The sequence below is a fragment of the Felis catus genome, chromosome E3, assembly GCF_018350175.1.
Source record: "Felis catus isolate Fca126 chromosome E3, F.catus_Fca126_mat1.0, whole genome shotgun sequence".
Lineage (NCBI taxonomy): Eukaryota > Metazoa > Chordata > Mammalia > Carnivora > Felidae > Felis > Felis catus.
The window spans coordinates 5,342,075-5,365,525 of NC_058383.1; the positions used below are offsets into that span (position 1 = coordinate 5,342,075).

Genomic DNA, 23,451 nt, shown 5'->3' on the forward strand with positions numbered 1-23,451 from the left:
TGGGTGGCGCAGTCGGTTAAGCGTTCGACTTCAGCCAGGTCACGATCTCGCGGTCCGTGAGTTCGAGCCCCGTGTCAGGCTCTGGGCTGATGGCTCAGAGCCTGGAGCCTGTTTCCGATTCTGTGTCTCCCTCTCTCTCTGCCCCTCCCCTGTTCATGCTCTGTCTCTCTCTGTCCCAAAAATTAAAAAAAAAAAAAAAAAAAAGTTAAAAAAAACAAAATTGGAGAACCTTTCTCAGCTGATACCGAGGATGTAGGAAGGCCGCCTCGAGAAACTGGAAAAACAAAGAGATTCTCCTCTGGAGCCACCGAAGGAACCAGTCCTGCTGGACTCCTAACTTAAAATCGTAAGATGATAAACTCGTGTTGTTTTAAGCCACTAAGTTTGGAGTAATTTGTTTACGGCAGTGGAAGCCGCCTGGATTCCTGTGTTATGGTGAAGATAAGCGCTGCGAGGCCACGCGGCAATTAACAGAGCTGGGAAAACCTGCGTCAGGTGCGTCCAGCTCCAGGTTGCCACCTGGACTTCTGGACCAGAGGGGCCGAGCCTTGTGGCTCAGCGGCTTCTCGGCCGGCGGTCCCTTTAAGGACGGGGCGGGGCCTGTGGTTGCCTGGAGACCAGCCTCGGTCGGGACGCTCCGCAGTCGCCGCACCATCTCCCTCCTCCTGGCTGCGCCCCTCCGGAGACCGGAGCCGGGTGGGCGCCCCGCCGGTGGTCCTGCGTGCGCCGCGGCCGACTTCCCGGTCAGGTCCGGCTCTTCCTCCGCCGGGCGGACGCGGCCCCCAGGACCTGAGCAGGTGCGGTGGGCAGGAGTTGCCGGGAACCCCAAGCTCAGAGAACGCGCGCCCCTTTTGTGCTGCCTAAGGAAGGAATAAATCGCCAGGGTAAAAGGGCCTCAAGCCAGGGGGACCAGAATATAAACAAAAGTTACTGGGAAACAGGCCTCGAGGAAGGAGATGGGCCTTAGTTGCAGTGAAGATTTCACCCAGAGACCGCAAACCTATCTGTAGCAAAGGCTCACCTGGGCTTCCCTGGGCTAAGGGCTGGAGGGAGTAATGGGGTTTGAAGGACAAGAAAAGCGGGATCATGTTGGTGAGAGCAAAGCCTAGGGGGTCGTTGACTGGCAGGTGGGGTGTCCAGAGGATGCCATCCAAGCAGAGGGTGTGGGGGTGTCCCCTTGGACCCCTCAGGGTGTGAGGAGGGACCAGACCTTGCCCTGCACCCCACGACTCATCTGTGTATATTGCTTGTTGCACTGGGATGTTTTCAATGAGGCCAGTTTGGGAGGCCATGAAAACTGTGGCTTTGGGGACCTGCCCGTCAGCTCCGTGACCTTGGGCAAACGTCACACGGCTCCTTTTCTGGCACGGGAGGCACTCAGTTTGGCATATGGAGTGGGCAGCCCAAGATTTCAAGTTCAAACACAGGAAAGTGACACAATAGCACAACATCATTGATAGTGTGCTGTAGCCCACACTTCAGAGGTTTTCTGTGCATCATTTCGTATAATTCTTACAAATGAGACAAGGCCCTGTTTTTTCTGTTATCTGAAGCAGATGGAGTTTAACCTGCTTAAGGACACACAGCTGGTGAGGGGCAGTGCAGGAACCTGAACACAGCTCTTGAGCACTTTACCATGCAGATAGATAGATAGATAGATAGATAGATATTAGTTTACCTATTTTTTGAGAGAGGGAGAGCATCCCAAGCAGGCTCCCCAACTATCAGCACAGAGCCAGACGTGGGGCTCGAACCCATGAACCACAAGGTCATGACCCAAGCAGAAATCAAGAGTCAGATGCTTCACTGATTGAGCCACCCAATCGCCCCTCCATGCAGACGTATTAAGAGATGGGCTTTCAAAGTAGGAATTGCCAGCATGTAAGACATTAAGGGTTAAGTAGCCATTTTTTAATGTATCGGGTTCCCTTCTTGCCGGAACACTATTTGAAAAGAAATGGTAGGCAGTGTTTCCACTTTTTAAAAATTTTAGGAATGGGGTGCCTGGGTGGCTCAGTCAAACGACCGACTTCGGCTCTGATCATGATCTCGCAGTTCATGGGTTCCAGCCCTGAGTCGGGCTCTGTGCTGACAGCTCAGAACCTGGAGCCTGCTTCGGATTCTGTGTCTCCCTGTCTCTCTGCCTCTCCCCTGCTCAGGCTCTGTTTCTCTCTCTCTCCCTCTCTCAAATACATAAACATTAAAAATAAAACAAAAAAAATTTTAGGAACAACCAATGCGATATTTTTATAAACTGGTGATACTTGATAATCATAATTTTTCAAGCTTTAAAGAGGAGAATGATAATGACATTGGGTTGTAAAGCTAAAATTTTAGCTACGGATGAAACCCGCAAGTGTGTAGAGCTACGATTTTTCTTTTTCAGATAAAACCGAGCAGCACTTTGAAACAAACAGCTCCCAACCGAAGGAATCATTTGATACTTACATATATAAAGTAAACTTGAGGACTTCTAAAGACAATGGTGAAAGAAAGGAAAAGAGCGGACAAACGGGCGGATAAGTTTTCCCGCTCTCCCTCCACTGATAATCCAGACTTTTCCACACCAGACAGCAATGCTGCTAGACAGGAACTGTCCCCCAGGGCTGCCCCACCATTGGAAACGCATCTCAGTGAATCAGGGCTCAGAAAAGAGTCCAATGACGATGCCCAGCTGAATGAAGACGCCGCTCAGTACGAAGAGCCCATTCTCACCAAACTCATAGTTGAAAGGTGAATTTGATGGGTTGCGTCTTCTGTGTTCCCCTTTCTAGTGCTTTCATGCTCTGTGCTCTCTCTCTCTCTGCAATCTCTTATTGTGGCTTTCCCTGTCATTCCCCTAGGTGACTGTAAAAGTCTGTGTCTTCAGCCCTGGTCTCTCTCCTGGAGTTTTATATTCAAATTTATAACTCCCTCCTGAACATCATCCAACCCAACTTCAAGCCCCCTGTGTCCAAAAGCAAAGACTGCAGGACTTGAAATAAGATCTGGACCGGAGTCCTGGCTCTATGACATCAACCCCATCCTTGAACCTTTCTGAGCCCCAGATTCTTCACTGGGAAAAACACACCCCATAGATGGTTCCTCTGTGTGCTGCCATGCCCCCCCCCCCCCAGCCCTGGGCTTCTCCATTGGTGCCTATTTCTTTTTCTTTTTCTTTTTTTTTAAATTTTTTATGTTTGTTTATTTCTGAGACAGAGACAGAGCATGAGTGGGGGAAGGGCAGAGAGAGGGAGACACAGAATCCGAAGCAAGCTCCAGGCTCCGAGTTGTCAGCACAGAGCCCGACGTGGGGCTCGAACTCACAAACTGTGAGATCATGACCTGAGCTGAAGTCGGTCGCTCGACCGACTGACCCACCCAGGCGCCCCATCCGTTGGTCCCTATTTCTGTACGGGCACCACCATTTCCCTCCCTATTGGGGCTGCCCTCCTCCTGCCCTGCCCTTTTGTATTTCTTTTTCCTCTGTGCTTCTCTCATTAACCCCTTTCTCTCTGCTTAGCTTCTTCATTCCCTCTTGACTGGGCTATTGGACTCACTTCCTAAATATTTCCCTGCTTCTAGGCTCTTCCAGGCCTCCTGTATGGATTTGCCCTCCTAATTGTTTACATACATCACTCCCGGGATTAGTTACTTGTCTGTGTAACAAGTCACCCCAGGGCATGGTAATTAAAACAAATATCTCACATAGTTTATGGGGGTCAAAAATCTGGGAGCAGCTTAGCTGGTTGGTATTGGGTTAGGATCTCTGGAGGTCCAGCCAAGATGTGAGTCTAGACTGCCATCATCTGAAGGCTTGGCCGGCTGCACAGTCGGCTTTCAAAGGGGCTCCCTGGCAGGAGGCCTCAGTTCCTCATCACACAGCAGTATGTCCTTTGGTGTCCCCACCACCTAGCAGCTGGCTTCCTCAGAGAGTAATCCAAGAGAGAGCTAGGGCAGAAGCCGTGTGTCTTTTAGGACCTGCTCTGTCATCACCCTCTGCCCTTTCTTTCTGTCTTTCTTTAAACTTTTTAATGTTTGTTTATTTTTGAAGAGAGACAGAGCGCAAGCCAGGGAGGGGCAGAGAGAGAGGGAGACACAGAATCAGAAGCAGGCTCCAGGTTCTGAGCCATCAGCATAGAGACTGACATGGGGCTCGAACTCACAGACCTCGAGACCATGACCTGAGCTGAAGTTTAACCAACTGAGCCACCCAGGCGCCCATACCTCTGTCATTTCTGCAATACCCTAGTGGTCTCACAGGTCAGCCCTCTTCAGTGTGAGAGAGGATTCCACAAGGCTGTGACTCCTAGGAGGTGAGAATTGCTCTGGGGCCATTTTGAGGCTGGCTGCCACATTCTTAAAAACTTTTGATTTCTTAACATTGTCTACAGAATAAAACCCCTGAGCCTGATACTCTGACCGCAGCCTGCCTCTCTCTCAAACTCAAGAGCCCAGTTAGACTTTCCCCCACAATCTCGTTTTTATCTTTGCTTGCAAAGATGGCTTTGCTTCGTTTCTGAATGGTCAAATTCCAACCTACTCTTCTGGTCCAAATCTTTCCAATTGATTCTTCCCAATAGGAAGTCATTTTGCCCAAAACTTTTTTTTACCATGCTTATCACTTTCTATCATGTTTTACTATATATATAGTATGTACTACTTTCTATCACATACATATGTAGTATGGATGAATTACCACAATTTGTTTCCAAGTTTCAACTTCTCTACCAGGTGGAAAATTCTGTCCTAACACAGACACGCCCAGAGTATCAAACACCAGACCTTAGGCATAGGGGATGCTCAGTCAAGATTTACGGTTTGAATGATTATCAGTGGCCATTTTTCTTTTCATTTCTTTTTATTTTTTTCTAAATATTGATTGTTTTGGGGGAGAGCGCAAACGGGGAACGGGCAGAGAGAGGGGGACAGAGGATCCAAAGCGGGCTCCGCGCCGACAGGCAGACAGCAGAGAGCCCGATGTGGGGCTCGAACTCACGAACCATGAGATCGTGACCTGAGCCAAAATCGGACACCTAACCGACTGAGCCACCCAGGCACCCCATCTTTTCATTTCTTAATTGAAACCATCTGTCATCACACAACACTATTGCAATACCACTGACGGTATTCCCTATGCCGTACCCTTTATTCCCCAGGACTTACTCCACAACTGGAAGCCTACCTCTCCCTCTCCCCCTCGCCCATTTGGCCGATCCCCCCACCCTCTTCTGCTCTGGCATCCATCAGCTCTCTGTATTTATGGGTCTGTTTTTGCATTTTGTTTGTTTTTTAGATTCCACATATAAGTGCAATTGTATATTTGTCTTTCTCTGACTTATTTCATGTATAATCCTCTCTAGCTCCATCCATATTGTTGCAAAAAGCAAGATCTCATTCTCTTTTGTAGCCGAGTAATATTCCAGTGCCTATATATACACCACATCTTCTTTCTCCATTCATCCATGGACGTACACTTGGGCTGCTTCCAAATCTTGGCTCTTATACACGATGCCGCCATACACAGGGGTGCATTTATGTTTTTGAATTCGTGTTTTCATTTTCTTTGGGCAAATACCCGGTGGGGGGGGGATTACTGGATCATATGGTTTTTTTATTTTCAATTTTTTGAGGTACCTTCATATGGTTTTCCAGAGTGGCTATACCAATTTACATTCCCACCAACAGTGCGTGAGCGTTCCTTTCTCTCCACGTCCTCGCCAACACTTACTTCTTGCCTTTTTAAGTCTAGCCCTTCTAACAGGTGTGAGGTCATATCTCATTATGGTTTTGATTCGCATTTCCCTCATGGCGAGTGATGTTGAGCATCTATTGATGTGTCTCTTGGCTTCCTGTGTATCTTCTTTGGAAAAAATGTGTATTCGTGTCCCCTGCCCATTTTTTAATTGGATCATTTGTATCTTGGTGTTGAGTTGTATAAGTCTTTTATATATTTTATGCATTAACCCCTTATTGGACATATCCTTTGCAAATATCTTCTATTCAAGAGGTTGCCTTGTTTTGTTGGTGGTTTCCTTTGCTATGCAAAACCTTTCACGTGGATGTAGTCCCAATAATTTATTTCTGTTTCTGTTTTCCTTGCTGAGGAATCATATCTAGAAAAATGTTGTTACAGCTGATGTCAGAGAAATTACTGCCTGTGTTTTACTCTAGGAGTTTTATGCTTTCTGGTCTCACAGTTAGATCTTTAATCCATTAAAAAAATTTTTTTTAATGTTTGTTTACTTTTGAGAGAGAGAGACACAGAGTGTGAGCGGGGGAGGGGTAGAGAGAAAGGGAGACACAGAAACCCAAGCAGGCTCCAGGCTCTGAGCTGTCAGCACAGAGCCTGACGTGGGGCTTGAACTCACCATCCTCAAGATGATGACCTGAGCTGAAGTCGGATGCTTAAATGACTGAGCCACCCGGGTGCCCCAGATTTGTAATCCATTTTGAGTCTTGTTTTGTACATGGTATGAGAAAGTGGTCTCAATTCACTCTTTGGCATGTATCTGTCCAGTTTTCCCACCACCATCTACTGAGAGGCTGTCTTTCCCCCTTTGTGTATTCTTGCCTCCTTTGTTGTAGATTAACTGACCATGGAAGTGTGGCTTTAATGGACTGTCTGTTCTGTTCCATAGACCTATATGTCTATTCTTCTCCCAGCACCATACTCTTTCGATAACTACAGCTTTGTAGTAGATCTTGAAATCCGGGATTGTGATGCCTCCAGCTTTATTTCTGTGCTTCAAGATGGCTATTCAGGGGCTTTTGTGGTTCCATACAAATCTTAGTGTTATTTGTTCTAGTCCTGTGAAAAATGCTGTTGGCATTCTGATAGGGATTTCGTTGAATCTGTAGATTGCTTTGGGTAGGATGGACATCTTAACAATATTAATTCTTAATCCACGAGCATGGAATAGCGTTTCATTCGTGTTGCCTTCAGTTTCGTCTGTGTTTTATAGTGTTCAGAGTGTAGGTCAGGTCTTTCACCACCTGGGTTAAATTTGTTCCTAGGTATTTTATTGTTTTTGATGCAATCGTAAGTGGAATTGTTTTCTTAATTTCTCTCTTATTTTATTAGTGTATTTCTGTATTCCATGTATTCTGTATTCCATGTATTTCTGTATTCTATTAATGTATAGAAGTGCAACCGAGGGGCGCCTGGATGGTTCAGTTGGTTAAGTGTCTGATTTTTGGTTTTGGCTCAGGTCGTGATCCCAGGGTCATAGGATTGAGCTCTCTGCACTGAGCATGGAGCCTGCTTCGGATTCTCTCTCCCTCTCTCTCTGCCCCTCCCCTGCTCGCATTCTCTCTCTCTGTCTCTCTCTCTCTCTGTCTCTCTCTCTCTCTCAAAATAAACAAACTTAAAAAGATTTTTAAAAATTATCATCATAAAAGACACATAACGTAGAACTTCCTATTTTAACCATTTTAAGCGTACAATTCAGGGGCACTAAGTACCCTCATCCTGTTGTACAACCATCACCACTATCAATTTCCAGAACTTTTTCATCATCCCAGACCGAAACTGCCCAGAATAAACCCTCACCTTCCATCTCTGCCCCTTCTCACTATTTCCTCCTGGCTGTTGGCTCTCCCTACAAGCTCTTCTCCACACAGTGGCCATCCAGATGCTCTTTTTATGACATAAATCTGACCGTGGCCAGCTCCCCTCTTAGAACCTTCTCCTGATTCCTCCTAGAGGAACCCCACCCTCCACCCCAGCGTCTGTCTCCTCTCCTCTTCTCTTTCTCTCTCCTTCCTGTTCTCCAGCTGGGCTGCCCTCCTTTCTGTTGGCTGAACTTGAGCTGTTGGCTCCTTCGTGCCACAGGGCCTTTGCACTTGCTGTACCCTCTTCCCAACATCCTCTTCCCAGAGTTCTTCTTTTTTTTTTTTTTAATTTTTTTTTCAACGTTTATTTATTTTTGGGACAGAGAGAGACAGAGCATGAACAGGGGAGGGGCAGAGAGAGAGGGAGATACAGAATCGGAAGCAGGCTCCAGGCTCTGAGCCATCAGCCCAGAGCCTGACGCGGGGCTCGAGCTCACGGACCGCGAGATCGTGACCTGGCTGAAGTCGGACGCTTAACCGACTGCGCCACCCAGGCGCCCCCCAGAGTTCTTCTTAAGGCTGTTTGTTTTATGACCTGCACATCTCACTACAACTTCTGTGTCCTTCAAGAAGCCATGACCGCCTGTACACAGCAGCTGCCTCCTTATTCTCAGCCTCATTCCCCCATCATGTCTGTCATAAAAATTGTACATGATCTGGAATCCTCTTGTTTGTTTGTTTCCTCTTTGCTGCCTGTCTCTCCGCAGTCAAGTAGGGTCACCCGAGGGCAGGAACTTTCCAGTCTTGTTCACAGTGGCCTTCGGGGAACATATGTTGAATGAACGAATGTGAAATATTGTTTGTACTTCTTCATTGATGTTAATTATGACTTTAACCCACCATCGCTTGTGGTTGCTCACACCACTCATTACCTTGAGCTTTATTTCTTTGCAGCTATGAAGGGGAAAAAGTCCATGGACTGTATGAGGGAGAAGGCTTTGCGGTCTTTCAAGGAGGCTGTACCTACCACGTGAGTTACACGTCTCGGGGATGGGCAGGGAGGGGAGGACGGTGAGAATATTCTGGGAGAGTCTGAGATTTGTATCTCCAGAAAAGTCTGTTGAGTCTTCAAAAGAAATTGGAAGTACTTACTGCTGATTTGACTTTGAACCCAGTTACCTATTTTAAGGTAAAACCATGGATCCACACCTCAGAAGTCATCATTTTAGATTGTTTTCTTTTCCTGATTTTTAATAAATGTTTATGTTAGAGAGAGAGAGACAGAGCATGAGCAGGGGAGGGGCAGAGAGAGAGGGAGACACAGAATCCGAAGCAGGGTCCAGGCTCTGAGCTGTCAGCACAGAGCCCAATGTGGGGCTCGAACTCGTGAACCACGAGATCATGACCTCAGCCGAAGTCGGATGCTTAACCGACGGCGCCCCCCTTTTCCTGATTTTCATTTATTGTCCAAACAACTTGAAGGCGACTGGAGCAAATATCAAAGAGTAAAATCCCAGTGTTGTCACCCCTTTGCCATTAAATGTTTTGGACACGCCGCGTCCCTTTAATTCCTCAAATGGATGTGTCAGCATTTATAGGGCCTACTGATTTCGCAGATAACATCTTGAAACTTTTTTCACTTATGAATAATTTGCTGCCTTGCTGCATGCTTTTCGTAACTTAAATATTTTGTGGCAAAATATACATAAAACCTACCATTGTAACCATTTTTGAGTGAACAGTCGGGGGCATTAAGCACAGGACCCTCCCCAGCCTCCACCTCCAGAAACCTTCATCCTCCCAAACCGAGACTCTGGCCCCAGTTAAACACCAGCCACCCCCGTGTCTTCCTCCGTAATATTTAAAATACTGCACAGCTCTCTGATTTACTGTTCATGACTACACCATAATTATTAGATCACTTTTGAAGTGTTTTCATTTTTTTCCCCATCATTAGCAATGGCACAGTAGATCATTCAGATTATCAAAGAAACGTGTGCTTTTTTAAAAAAATATAATTTACCAGGGCACCTGGGTGGCTCAGTCAGTTAAGCATCCGACTTCAGCTCAGGTCATGATCTCGCCGTCCGTGAGTTCAAGCCCCGCATCGGGTTCTGTGCTGACAGCTCGGAGCCTGGAGCCTGCTTCGGGTTCTGTGTCTCCCTCTCTCTGACCCTCCCCTGTTCATGCTCTTTCTCTGTCTCAAAAATAAATAAAAATTTAATTAAAAAAATAAATAAAAATAAAAAATATAATTTATTGGGGCGCCTGGGTGGCGCAGTTGGTTAAGCGTCCGACTTCAGCCAGGTCACGATCTCGCGGTCCGTGAGTTCGAGCCCCGCGTCGGGCTCTGGGCTGATGGCTCAGAGCCTGGAGCCTGTTTCCGATTCTGTGTCTCCCTCTCTCTCTGCCCCTCCCCCGTTCATGCTCTGTCTCTCTCTGTCCCAAAAATAAATAAACGTTGAAAAAAAAATTTAAAAAAATATATAATTTATTGTCAAATTGGCTTCCATACAACACCCAGTGCTCATCCCAACAGGTGCCCTCCTCCATGCCCATCACTCACTTTCCCCTCTCCCCCCCACTCCCCCATCAGCCCTCAGTTCTCTGTATTTAAGAGTCTCTTAGGGTTTGCCTCTCTCCCTCTCTGTAACTATTTTTCCCCTCCCCCGTCCCATGTTCTTCCGTTAAGTTTCTCAAGTTCCGCATATGAGTGAACACATAAGGTATCTGTCCTTCTCTGACCTATTTCGCTCAGCATGATACCTTCCAGTTCCATCCAGGTTGCTGCAAATGGCAGGATTTCGTTCTTTCTCGTTGCCAAGTAGTATTCCATTGTATCTATAAACCACATCTTCTTTATCCATTCATCAGTCGATGGACTTTTAGGCTCTTTCCGTAATTTGGCTATTGTTGAAAGCGCTGCTATAAACATTGGGGTAGAAACGTGTGTTTTCAATAAGAACAAATTTTTGTGGTTGGGGTCAGAAAGCATGGGTTTCAGTCCCCTGATTTTTCCCCCCACTAAACATACAACATGTTCTTATTCCTGCATCATGTAAACTCTTAAAAATGCCATTAGCGTGGCTGAATAATAGTCATGAGTGTGGCCGTCCCGTCTGGCCTCGGCCAGTTTTGGAATCGGCTGTTGCGTTCATGCTGATCAGTCTCCTTTCACCAATCGGGGCGCTAAGTGCACTGCTGTGTGAATAGGACTGAGTGTGGAGGCTGCTTGAGAGCCTCTCTCTTCCCCCACCCCCTGCCTGCCTCTCTCCCCTGCCCGGTGCTCACTCTAAAATAAAAAAAAATTAAAAAATCAACCAGCGACACCCAGTTCTCGATTACACAAGATCGACCCCTCCCAGGCTGCTGAGGACACAGTATCGGCTCCCACTACCCCAGAGGGTCTTGTCTCCGGTGGCCTTCGGTCCACAGTGACCCGGTAGCTCCAGCCTGGCCCAGTGGTCTTGCCTTAACTGTTGATGTGGGGGCAAATACCCCTCCATTTCTGAGATCTCCTCCCCACCACTGTCTGCTGCTTTCTGGGTAAACTTTCCGTATTTTCCTCAGACTCAAATTATTTTGATTAAAAATAATCATCTGTTGGGGCTCCTGGGTGGCTCAGTCAGTTAAGCATCTGACTTTGGCTCAGGTCATGATCTCCCGGTTCATGAGTTCAAGCCCTGAGTCAGGCTCTGTGCTGACAGCTTGGAGCCTGGAGGCTGCTTCGGATTCTGTGTCTCCCTCTCTCTCTGCCCCTCTCCCACTTGTGCTCTGTCTCTGTCTCTGTCTGTCTCTCTCTCTCAAAAGTGAATAAATGTTAAAAAAAAATTTGTTTTAAATAATCATCATTCGGCTCTCCTTTAAATTGCGAGAGCGGCAGACCCAGCAGAATGACTCTACTGTGGCCCCAGGCCCCGAGTCAGACCGTGGGTATGTCACATGTTTAGATCACAATCCCCTAAAGATAGACAATAAAGCCAAACATTTCATGGAACATTTGCCCTTACCACGTAGACACAGCATGATCTTTTCTAGTGTAGTTTGTTAATTAAAGCGCCAGTTGTTGCGACCGTAATTGATTCCATAATACAAACAACAGCCGGCCTGCGGCTGGAAAGCCCCTGGTTGCCCCGTGGTTTTCCTCAATGCCAGCCTGTCTCCTGTGAGCCCAGGCTAACCTGGACGCCTAACAAAATGTGTCTTCTTGCCAGTGAGTTAGGGCCGTGGTTCCCGAGTGCGGTCCTGGGGACCAGCAGCATTACCTGGGTATTTTTTTTTTTTCAAAATGCTCATTCTTGGGCAACAGCCCAGACCTGCTGATGAATTAGAATCTCCAGGGTGGGCCCAGCAATCCCCAGGTGATTTCTGAAGCATGCAAGAGTCTGAGAACCACTGAATTAGGGCACTGTTACATATTCCCCCTTCGCCCACTGACTCTAACAAGGTGATTCTAAGGAACAACTAGGAGTACTCTTTTTTTTCTGAGTTTATTATATACTTACTTTGAGAGACACAGAGAGAGAGAGAGTATGCACAAGCTGGGGAGGGGCAGAGAGAGAGAATCCCAAGCAGGTTCCGTGCTATCAGCACAGAGCCAGACGTGGGACTCGATCCCACTATCCGTGAGATCATGATCTGAGCTGAGATCTAGAGTCAGACGCTTAATGACTGAGCCCCCCAGGCGGCCCAAACTGAGAGTACTTTTCAGCCTCGTTTTCCCTGATTACATTTAGGCATTCAGGCGTGCGAAGTTTTCGGTGACTAGTTCCTATGTGTTAACAACAGACACTAAATATAAGTGGACCCTCCTGACAACTGTATATTGTCTACATAGAGGAATATTCAGGGGGCACGGGCGCACCCATACGGATAAGTCCCAGTAAGTGGAAAACAGACGAGCGTGAAATTTACAAATGGGGTACTTTCTAACATCCAGATAACGGTTTTAACCAGGTCTACCTAGTTTAAATAATTTTTTTTTAATTTTTTAACGTTTATTTATTTTTGAGACAGAGAGAGACAGAGCATGAACAGGGGAGGGTCAGAGAGAGAGAGGGAGACACAGAATCTGAAACAGGCCTCGGGCTCTGAGCTGTCAGCACAGAGCCCGACGCGGGGCTCGAACTCACAAACCGCAAGACCACGACCTGAGCCGAAGTCGGCCACCCAACCGACTGAGCCACCCAGGCGCCCCGTTTAAATAATTTTAAAAAAATCCTTAGGGGCGCCTGGGTGGCGCAGTCGGTTAGGCGTCCGACTTCAGCCAGGTCACGATCTCACAGTCTGGGAGTTCGAGCCCCGCATCGGGCTCTGGGCTGATGGCTCGGAGCCTGGAGCCTGTTTCCGATTCTGTGTCTCCCTCTCTCTCTGCCCCTCCCCTGTTCATGCTCTGTCTCTCTCTGTCCCAAAAATAAATAAACGTTGAAAAAAAAAATTTAAAAAAAAATCCTTAAACTTTGAAATGCAAAACCAAAAGCATATGAATTATTTTAGACTGTGGAATTTTTACCTAGCTTAATTAGGAGAGGAAGACACAGACTGAACTTAAAACTCACGTTTAAGTGTCACACAGGACTGCTTGGTGTAGGTTTTGGGGAATTTGGATAAGCGTATTCATGCAGATGGAAGTGGGATGGGGCGCCTGGGTGGCTCAGTCGGTTAAACATCCGACTTCGGCTCAGGCTGTGATCTCATGGTTTATGAGTTTGAGCCCCACATCAGGCTCTGTGCTGACAGCTCGGAGCCTGGAGCCTGATTCGGATTCTGTGTCTCCCTCTCTTTGTGATCCTCCCCCCTCAAAAATGAATAAACAGTTTAAAAAATTAAAAAAAAAAAGAAAGTGGGATAAGGCTCCATTCTGAGAACTAAAACCAGCTGTTACGTAGAATCAGTGGTCCTAATGGTTTGTTGTTGTTCTGTTTTAAAGGGTATGTTTTCAGAAGGACTTATGCACGGACAAGGGACTTATGTTTGGGCCGATGGACTGAAATATGAGGTAAAGTATGTCCTGTGTTATAGTTTTCCACTGTAATTAACACAATGTAACGGTCAGCTTCCCACAATCAAACATACTACTGTCACAAGAGTAATTCAGCTCACGGGTCTAAAAAAGTCCACAGAACCCAGGCGCCTGGGCGACTCAGTAGCTTAAGCATCTGACTCTTGATTTCAGCTCAGGTCACGATCTCGCGGTTCGTGAGATTGAGCCCTGAGTTGGGCTCTGCGCTGACAGCTCAGAGCCTCCTTGAGATTCTGTCTCTCCCTCTCTCTCTGCCCCTCCCCTACTCTCTCTCTCAAAATAAAAAAATAAACTTAAAAAAAAAGACCCCAGAACCAAAGAATACAGGTGAAAAGTAACTTGTTAACTGCACGGGACCCTCCGGCAATCAGTACTGCGTTCATCCTTACACTCTAGATGTCTCCTGGGCGGGCACAGCACCCGTGCATTTATTTGGCCTGTCTTACTCTTCACAAACACAAGTAGAGTTTATTGTACACTCTCGTCTGTCCCTTTAGTTTTTGGAGATCACACCATAGCCGTTCGTCCAGATCCACCTAGTTTTACTGGCTGCTTTTATTCTATGATGTGGGTTTCACTTAACCCATCTTGCCGGTTTAAAGGGAATATGTATTTTTTAAATAGATTGCTAGAAGGCTGTTCTCAAACTCGCAATTGCAGGGTTGCTAGTGATGGGGTTTATAAGTGGTAGTGATGACCTTTAAAACCTATGCACATATGCTCATATTCAAATAGCAGCCAGGTGAGGGAAGCAGAGACAAGTGCCGGCCAGGTGGGCAGTTCACTGGGCCTGAGAGCGGGAGACAAGCCACAGAGGTGGAGGGGCCCCTGAAGATCTGGTGGTTTGGGGCCGGCCTTTCCAGGGACATTCTTCCCCTGCGACACCCTGGCTTCTAGCCTGTGGCCCTTGGTTTATGGTCTCTGGAAGTTCGAAGGCGGGACTCCTAGGAGGCACAGACCCTCCCACGCCAGCCTAGACAGGAGGGTTTATGGGTGGGATTTGGGCTGTCACAGAAGTATCTTCAGGGAGGTCACCTGGCCTCATGGGATCTGGCCGGCGATCCGGCCAGGCTACCCTGTCCTCTTTTCTCCATTGGCTGGCCGCCTCCAGCCAGGCCTCCTTCCTGAGAGAGAATCCAGTGGCTCAAGGCTGTGGTGCATGGAACTGCGTGCTGCCCACTCAGCTGATGTCCTGGCCCCAAGCAAAGCGGATTCTCTGGAAGTCACCCACAGGGCGGGCGGTTGGCTGGTGTGTCTACAGAATATTTTGATGAACCACAGGCAGAAAGAAGGGTTGCCGTGAGTTGATCACTAAGCTGGGCTAATCACCAGAGTCCCCTGGAGAGAACACAGGATCCCAGGGCATTGGGCCTCCTTCGAGGTGGGTTCCAAGACTCTAAAGTTCCCGAGGCCGGGATCTCAAACCACCACTGTTCCACGTCACCTGTTTGCTTCTTGGAGCCTTCTCTGCACTCAGCTATTTTATCCTGCTGGTGCTTCTGCCCAGGAGAGGGGAGGTGAGAGAGGATGGAGTGTGTAGAGAAGGAGGGAGGAGGGTGGAGGCTGGGGGGAGGGGGGCGGATACTCCACTGTTTCCGTGGAGGAGAGACAGGAATAGTATCCAGTAGTCAAGGAGGCATCTCAGTCTGCCCATAGGAGAGGGGTCTCTCTACTGCCTTCTTTCTCTCACTCTCAGGGTCGTTTTGCCCTAGGGGGAGTTTGTGAAGAACATGCCCATGAAGCATGGCGTGTACACGTGGCCGGATGGCAGCACCTATGAAGGAGAAGTGCTACATGGCGTGAGGCACGGATTTGGTATGTTCGTATGTGGCACGCACCCCGTGTCCTACATCGGCCAATGGTGTCACGGCAAGAGACACGGGAAGGTGGGTGAGGCGGCCACTTGACTCCCGTCCATAGATAGGATGAACAAATAGAGGTGTGGGAGGTAGGGGGCTGTCCTCCAACTATGGTCCCTTCTTGTTTATTGACGTGAAATCCACATCACACGAAACTCACCATTTCAGAGTCTGCAATTCAGCGGCATTCAGTGCATGCTCAGTGCTGTGAGACTACCACCTCTGTCTAGTCCCAGAACATTTTCATCCACCCTCCAAAGTACAGCCCTGCACCCACCAGGCAGTTATTTCCCACCCGGACCCCCCCGGTGGCCACCATTCTGCTTCCTGGGTAGGGTTTACCTACTCTGGATGTTGCATGTGAATGGAACCCTATGTTATGTGGCCTTTTGGATCTGGCTTTTTTTATTCAGCATCATGTTTTTGAGATCCATCCATGTTGTAGGTACTTAATTCTTTTTTGTGGCTAATAGTCCACCATATGGATGGACCACATTTTGTTTATCTGTTCATCCAGTGATGGGCACTTGGGCTCTCTCCATCTTTTGGCTTCTGTGAATAGCACCACTATGAACGCGTGTGTAAGGATTATTTGGGTCCTTGTGTTCAGTTCTCTGGCGTACAAACCTAGGAGTGGAATATGGTAACTCAATGTTTAACGCTTTGAGGAACTTCCCGACTGTTTTCCACAGCATCTGGCCCAATTTACATTCTCACCACTACCACAGGTGATACTTTTAAGCAAGGTTGCTGTTTCTGGCACTATTTGCCTTTGTATCGGATGATAAAATACCGCAGCAGTGTTTTCATAAAATGTTATAAGAAAAGAAACAGTCTACCATTATAATCATCATTCGACTCGAATATAGACAATTCTGTCCATTGGCTTCCCTTCTTTTCCCTTCCCTTGTTCAGCTCATAGTGGATCAATTCAGGCTGGGGGTGGTGGCAGCTTCTAGACAACGGCCCCTGGATGGCTGCACGAAGGAACAAGCCAGCTTGGTAGTGGAGAAGAAGATAGAAAAATCACACACTCACACACACAATGAGATAAACCACTGAATAAAGAAGCAACCTGAGGCCATTCAGTGAAGGTCCTCATACGTGCATGGTGACTAGTACTATTCCTCAGAGGAGTCACTGAAGAAAGGTTACACCATGTTCACTTAAACTTGGAGGCAGTCTTGGGGTGCCTGGGTGGCTCAGCCGGTTAAGCATCTGACTTTGGCTCAGGTCACGATCTCATGGTTCGTGAGTTTGAGCCCCGCGTTGGGCTCTCTGCTGACAGCTCAGAGCCTGGAGCCTGTTTTGGATTCTGTGTCTCCCTCTCTCTCTGCCCCTCCCCTGCTCCTGCTCTCTCTCTGTCTCTCAAAAATAAATAAATGTTAAACTCGGAGGAAGTCAAATAAGGTGACAAATGGGTAAAACGAAAGTGGTTTAGGTACATAAAAGGGATTGGCCGTCAGTTACACAGAAGGTGCTACTACTCAGTTTAGGTAACAACACAACGGGATTGTTCAGGTACTTACTTGACTCACGGTTATCGAATATAATATATATAATATAATGATTAGCCCTAATGTGACGCCTCACTATTAAGGAGTCATTGATTGGTGGCATCTCTTTCTTACTTAGTGGATACTTCACCATCTTCTTGATTACAAGACAGAAACATATCATGGATTAAATGTCTTGCCTTCATAGGACATTGACTTCCACATAGTTCGGACTCCTTTAATTTATCTTTGCCTTTAATAAACATTTGCTGTATGACTTGCTTTGTTAAAATGATATTATTTGTTTTAGGGCTCTATTTATTACAACCAAGAAGGTACCTCTTGGTACGAGGGGGACTGGGTATACAACATCAAAAACGGCTGGGGGATAAGGTGGTAAGTATTACCACGGCCGCTCTGGGGGGGTGGGGGGAAAGGGTGTGGGGGCCCAAATGATTTTCACTTAGGTGCTTAAAGATAAGGTGCAGAGGGGCACCTGGGTGGCTCAGTTGATTAAGCGTCCGACTCTTGATTTGGGCTCAGGTCATGATCTCAAGGTTCGTGGGTTCGAGCCTCGTATTGGACTCCATGCTGACAGCACAGAGCCTGCTTGGGATTCTCTCTCCCTTTCTCTTCCCCTCCCTGCTTGTTCTCTCTCTTCTCTTTCTCAAAATAAATAAACTTTGAAAAAAAAAGATAAGGTGCAGAAATTTCGGAGAACACATTTTCTATATAAGCAGGGCGGAATATTTCAATTCACCCCAATGGAATCTCCATAGTGATGAAAATATTCTACAGAAAATTTAAAGGAACATTATATTAAGTGAGATCTAATGATACAACCGTACTTTATCACATGTAGAAACTTTGTTCTCTCGTTCATGGATATCTCGTATGTTTTCAGAAGACTCTTGACATGTTTGCTTGATTTTAGATCGAGCTGATGGAGTCATATATTTTAAGGATTGAAATATTTGGGGGTGAGGGGTGCATGGGTGGCTCAGTCAGTTAAGCATCTGACTTCATCTCAGGTCATGATCTCATGGTTCATGGGTTCAAGCCCCACATTGGGCTCTGTGCTGACAGCTCAGAGCCAGGAGCCTGCTTCGGATTCTCTCTCTCTCTCTCTCTCTCTCTCTCTCTCTCTCTCTGTCTCTCTCTCTCTCTCTCTCTGCCCCTCTCCTATTTGCACTCTGTTTCTCTGTCTCTCAAAAATAATGTTAAAAAACATTTTTTTTTTTAAAAAAAGAGAGCAAAATGTTAACTAACCATACTACTATACGGAGTTGTTTTTAAAAGATTTAAAATCCCTGCTCTTATCCTCCTTATCACCTTAATTAAATGATCAGAGTATTTAATAAAGTGGGTTGTCTTATCCCTAAGATGATGATTTTTACCGCCTGTCCATTTGAGGAGACTGTATGGGCACAAGGGTTGGATTTCTTCAAAGGTGTTTAGAGAAAAAGCTTAAAGGGCAGTCTTCTTAGGGACGCCTGGGTGGCTCAGTTGGTTTAGCATCAGACTTCGGCTCAGGTCATGATCTCGAGGTTCATGAATTTGAGCCCGATGTCGGGCTCTGTGCTGACAGCTCGGAGCCTGGAGCCTGCCTCGGATTCTGTGTCTCCCTCTCTCTCTGCCCCTCCCCTGCTTGAGCTCTGTCTCTTTCTGTTTCAGAAAAATAGGTAAACATTTTAAAAAATGTAAAAGAAAGTCTTCCTAAAGATAAGTGTTGTATATAAAATAACCGATTGTTTTTCATTTTTCTCGGTCCCAGTTACAAGTCTGGAAACATATACGAAGGTCAGTGGGAGGACAACGTGCGTCACGGGGAAGGCAGGATGAGGTGGCTGACGACCAACGAAGAGTACACGGGACAGTGGGAGAAGGGCGTCCAGGTACGGCGCCCGTGGGTGTGACCCAAATGCACCCAGACGGGGACGCTGCTGATGCCCTGCACACGCGTCACTTGGTATATCACCGGTCACCTGAAACTTCAGCACTGCTAAATTTAGAAACCCAAAGTATGATTTGCTGGTCCAGACCATCTTTTTTTAGTGCCATTTTATTATTTAGGTTTCTCTAAAGGTCTTACACACGGGTGAGCAACAAAATGGTTTTTTTTTAAATATTTATTTTGAGAGAGAAAGAGTGTGTGAGTCGCGGGGGGAGCAGAGGAAGAGAGGGAGAGAGAACCCCAAGCAGCCTCCACATGGTCAGTGCAATTTGTGGGCTCGGCCCCACAAGCCATGAGATCGTGACCTGAGCCAAAACCAAGAGTCGGACCCTGAACCTACTGATCCACCTAGGAGCCCCCAAGCAAGCAGATCTCAATTCCCATGGCTCGTGTGTAGACCAAGACTATTATCTATGCCTTAGGAGCTGTGTATTTCCCGCACAGAAAAGAAAGGCTTCATACGGTTAGTTTTATATGGTTTATACAAGCTTGGGTTTTCTGATAATATCTGCATATTAATCTGGTAATTAGGGGCCTTGCTGAACTCACATAATAGTTCTGGTCAGTATTTTGTAGGTTCTTTGGGATTTTTTAATACGGACAATCCCGAGCATGGGTGCAGGGGCAGACAGCCTCGCATTGGGCCTGAGCCTAGTGGGAAAGCATTCAGTCTTTCATCATGGGCGATGTTTGCTGTGGGTTTTTCAGGGATGCTCTTTACCAGGAAGAGCCATCATTTGTTAGGAGGAAGCGCTCTAATTCTTCATTTGCTTACAGTTTTTATCATGAATGGGTGTGAAGTTTGTCCAGTGCTTTTCGGCCTCCATCGGGAGGATCTGTGTGGTTTTTCTTCTCTAGTCTGTTGATCGTGTTGAATTACATTGATTTATTTTCTTAAAAAAATTATTTTACTATTAAACTAAAATTAAGTTTTTAATTTTAATTCCAGTTAATGTACAGTATTGTATTAGTTTCAGGTGTGCAATTTAGTGATTCAACACTTGTATACATCACCCTGTGCTCATCATGACAAGTGCCTTCATCCCAGCACCTGTTTCTTCCACCCTCCTGCCCACCTCCCCTCTGGCAACCATCACTTTGTTCTCTGTAGTTAAGAATCTGTTTCCTGCCTCGACTCTCTCTGGCTCTCTCTCCGTTTTTTTTTTTCCCTTTTCTTGTTTTGCTGCTTAACTTTGCTTGTATTTGTTTTTCTCTGACTCATTTTGTTTAGCATTAGCGTCTCTAGCTCCATCCATGTCGTTGCAAATGGCCACATAATCTTTTCGATGGCTGAGTAATATTCCATTGTGAGTGTGTGTGTGTGTGTGTGTGTGTGTGTGTGTGTGTGTGTGCGCGCTCGCATGTGTGCATGTACCACATCTTCTTTACCCATTCATCAGTCAGTGGACACAGCTCCTTCCATATCTGGGCTGTTGAAAATAATGCTGCTATAAACATGGGGGTGCATGTATCTCTCAATTAGTGTTTTTCTATTCTTTGGGTAAATAGTAGTGTGATTGCTGGATTCTAAGATAGTTCTATTTTCAGTGTTTTGAGGAACCTCCATACTGTTCTCCACAGTGCCTGCACCAGTTTGCATTCCCACCAACAGTGCAAGAGGGTTCCCTTTTCTCCACATCCTCACCAACACCTGTTGTTTCTTGTGGTGTCGATTTTAGCCATTCTGACAGGTGTGAGGTGATACCTCATCATAGTTTTGATTTGCATTTCCCTGACGATGAGTGGTCACGAGTATCTTTTCACGTGTCTCTTGGCCATCTGTATATCTTCTTTGGAGAAATGTCTGTTCGTGTCTTTTGCCCATTTTTTAATTGGATTGTTTTTTGGGTGTTGAGATTTCTGAGTTCTGTATATATTTTGGATTCTAGCCCTTTATTGGATATGTTATTTGCAGACATCTTCTCCCATTCCGTTGGTTGCGTTTTGGTTTTGTTGATTGTTTCCTTCACTGTGCAGAAGCTTTTTGTCTTGATGAGGTCCCAATAGTTTATTTTTGCTTTTGTTTCTCTTGCTTCAGGAGACAGATCTAGAAAAAAACTGCTACAGCCGATGTCACAGAAATTGCTGCATATGCTCTTTTCTAGGATTTTTATGGTTTCAGGTCTCACATGTAGGTCCTTAGTCCATTTTGAATTTTTTCTCTATATAGTGTAAGAAAGCGGTCCAGTTTCATTCTTTCGTATGTGCCTCTCCAGTTTTCCCATTAGCATATGTTGAAAAGACAGTCTTTTCTTTAAAAATAGTTATTTTTTTAAGTTTATTTTTTGAGACAGCACAAGTGGGGAAGGGGGAGAGAGAGAGAGAGAGAGAGAGAGAGAGAGAGAGAGAGAGAGAGAGAGAATGAGAGAGAGAATGAGAGTATGTCAAGCAGGCTCCATGCTGCCAGGGCAGAGCCCAATATGGGACTCAGACTCAGGAAACTGTGAGATCATGACCTGAGCTGAAACCGAGTCGGGTGTTTAACCAACTGAGCCACCCAGGTGCCCCTGTGTTGTTGTTGTTGTTGTTGTTGTTTAGTTTTTTTATTTCTTTTGAGAGAGACAGAATGTGAGCAGGAGAGGGGCAGAAAAATGGAGACATCCAAGCAGGCTCTGTGCACGGTTGGCACAGAGCCTGATGCAGAGCTCGAACTCACGAAACTGTGAGATCATACCTGAGCCGAAATCAAGAGTTGGACACTCAACTGACTGAGCCACCCAGGTGCCCCGAGACTGTCTTTTTCCCATTGGATACTCTTTCCTGCTTTGTCGAAGATTAATTGCCCATATAATTGTGGTTTTATTTCTGGATTTTCTATTCTGTTCTATTGATTTATGTGTCTATTTTTGTGCCGATACCATACTGTTTTAATTACTACAGCTTTGTAATAGAACTTGAAGTCCAGAGTCATGATGCCTCCAGTTTTGCTTTTCTTTTTCAAGATTGCTTTGGCTATTTGGGGTCTTTTGTGGTTCCATACAGATTTTAGGATTGTTTTTTTCTAATTCTGTGAGAAAAGCTGATGATGATACTTTGATAGAGTTTGTGATAAATCTGTGGATTGCTGTGGGTAGTATAGACATTTTAACAGTATTTGTTCTTCTAATCCATGAGTATGGAGTGTCTTTTCATTTCTTTGTGTCTTCTTCAGTTTCTTTCATCAGTGTTTTATAGTTTTCAGAGTATAGGTCTTTCACCTTTTGGATTAGTTTCATTCCTAGGTATCTTATTATTTTTGGGTGCAATTGTAAATGGGTTTTCTTAGTTTCTGTTTCTGCTGTTTCCTTATTGATCTATAGAAATCCAACAGATTTCTGTATGTTGCTTTTGTAATCCTGTAACCTTACCGGATTCGTTGTTCAGTTCTAGTAGTATTTTGGTGGAGTCTTACAGGTTTTCTATACTGAATATCATGTCATCTGCAAATAGTGAAAGTTTGGCTGCTTCTTTGCTGATTCGGGTGCCTTTTATTCCTTTTTGTTGTCTGATTGCTGTGAGTAGGACTTCTAGTACTATGTTGAATAACAATGGTGAGAATGGATATTTTTTGTCTTGCTCCTGATCATATTGGAAAAGCTCTCAGTTTTTCCCCATTGAGGATGGTATTAGCTGTGGGTTTTTCATATGTGGCCTTTATTACATTGGGGTATGTTCTAAATCTCCTTTGTTGAGGGTGTTTATCATTGAATGGATGTTGTACTTTGTCAAATGCCTTTTCTGCCTCTATTGAAATGATCATGTGGTTCTTGTCCTTTCTCCTATCGATGTGATGTGTCACATTGATTGATTAGTGAATATTGAACCACCCTCATAACCCAGGAATAAATACCGCTTGATTGTGATGAATGATTTTTTTTAATGTATTGTTGGATTTGGTTTGCTAGTATTTTATTAAGAATTTTTGCATCCATGTTCCTCAGGGATACTGGCCTGTGGTTCTCTCTTTTTTTTAACATTTATTTTTTAATTTAGAGGGGGAGGGGATGGGCAGAGGGGGAGAGAGAGAGAAAGAGAGACAGAGAGAGAATATGAATATGAATGAATGAATCTTAAGCAGGTTCCATGCTAAGAATGGAGCCCAGTACGGAGCTCAATCCCACTACCCTGGGATTGTGACCTGAGCCGAAATCAGGAGCCAGATGCAACTGACTGAGCCACCCAGGCACCCCTCTGGTTCTCTTTGTTAGTGGATGTTTTATCTGGTTTTGGTATTAGGGTAATACTGGCCTCAGAGAATTAATTTGGAAGTTTTCCTTTTCTATGTTTTGGAATAGTTTAAGAAGAATATGCATTAACTCTTCTTTAAATGTTTGGTAGAATCTGGTCCCGGACTTCTGTTTGTTGGGAGGTTGTTTTGTTTTGTTTTTTTATTATTATTACTGAGTCAATTTCTTTGCTGGTTATTGGTCTATTCAAATGTTCTATTTCCTCCTATTTTGGTTTTGATAGTTTATATGTTTCTAGGAATGTATCCATTTCTTCCAGGTTGTTCCACTTCGTTAGCCTATAGTTTTTCATAACATTCTCTTAGGATTGTTCATATTTTTGAGGTGTTGGTTGTTATTTCTCCTCTCTCATTTGTGATTT

General features: G+C 45.7%; 1 protein-coding gene across 5 annotated transcripts in view; it reads left to right on the forward strand.

Annotated features, from left to right (window-relative positions):
* Window positions 1-621: 621 nt before the first annotated feature.
* The window catches only part of RSPH10B (radial spoke head 10 homolog B), a 62,699-nt gene continuing 39,869 nt past the window's right edge, over window positions 622-23,451 (forward strand). For 2 of the 5 annotated variants that reach the window (XM_023246600.2, XM_023246599.2), the window contains exons 1-7: window positions 623-797; window positions 2,387-2,733; window positions 8,488-8,563; window positions 13,463-13,531; window positions 15,268-15,441; window positions 17,221-17,306; window positions 18,685-18,805. In XM_023246600.2, coding sequence (XP_023102368.2) covers window positions 2,483-2,733; window positions 8,488-8,563; window positions 13,463-13,531; window positions 15,268-15,441; window positions 17,221-17,306; window positions 18,685-18,805 — 777 coding nt within the window. In that variant the 5' untranslated portion in view covers window positions 623-797; window positions 2,387-2,482. Of the gene's footprint in view, window positions 798-2,386; window positions 2,734-8,487; window positions 8,564-13,462; window positions 13,532-15,267; window positions 15,442-17,220; window positions 17,307-18,684; window positions 18,806-23,451 lie in introns of all 5 variants that reach the window. The other 3 variants (XM_023246598.2, XM_045047376.1, XM_023246601.2) reach the window with 2 other exon arrangements.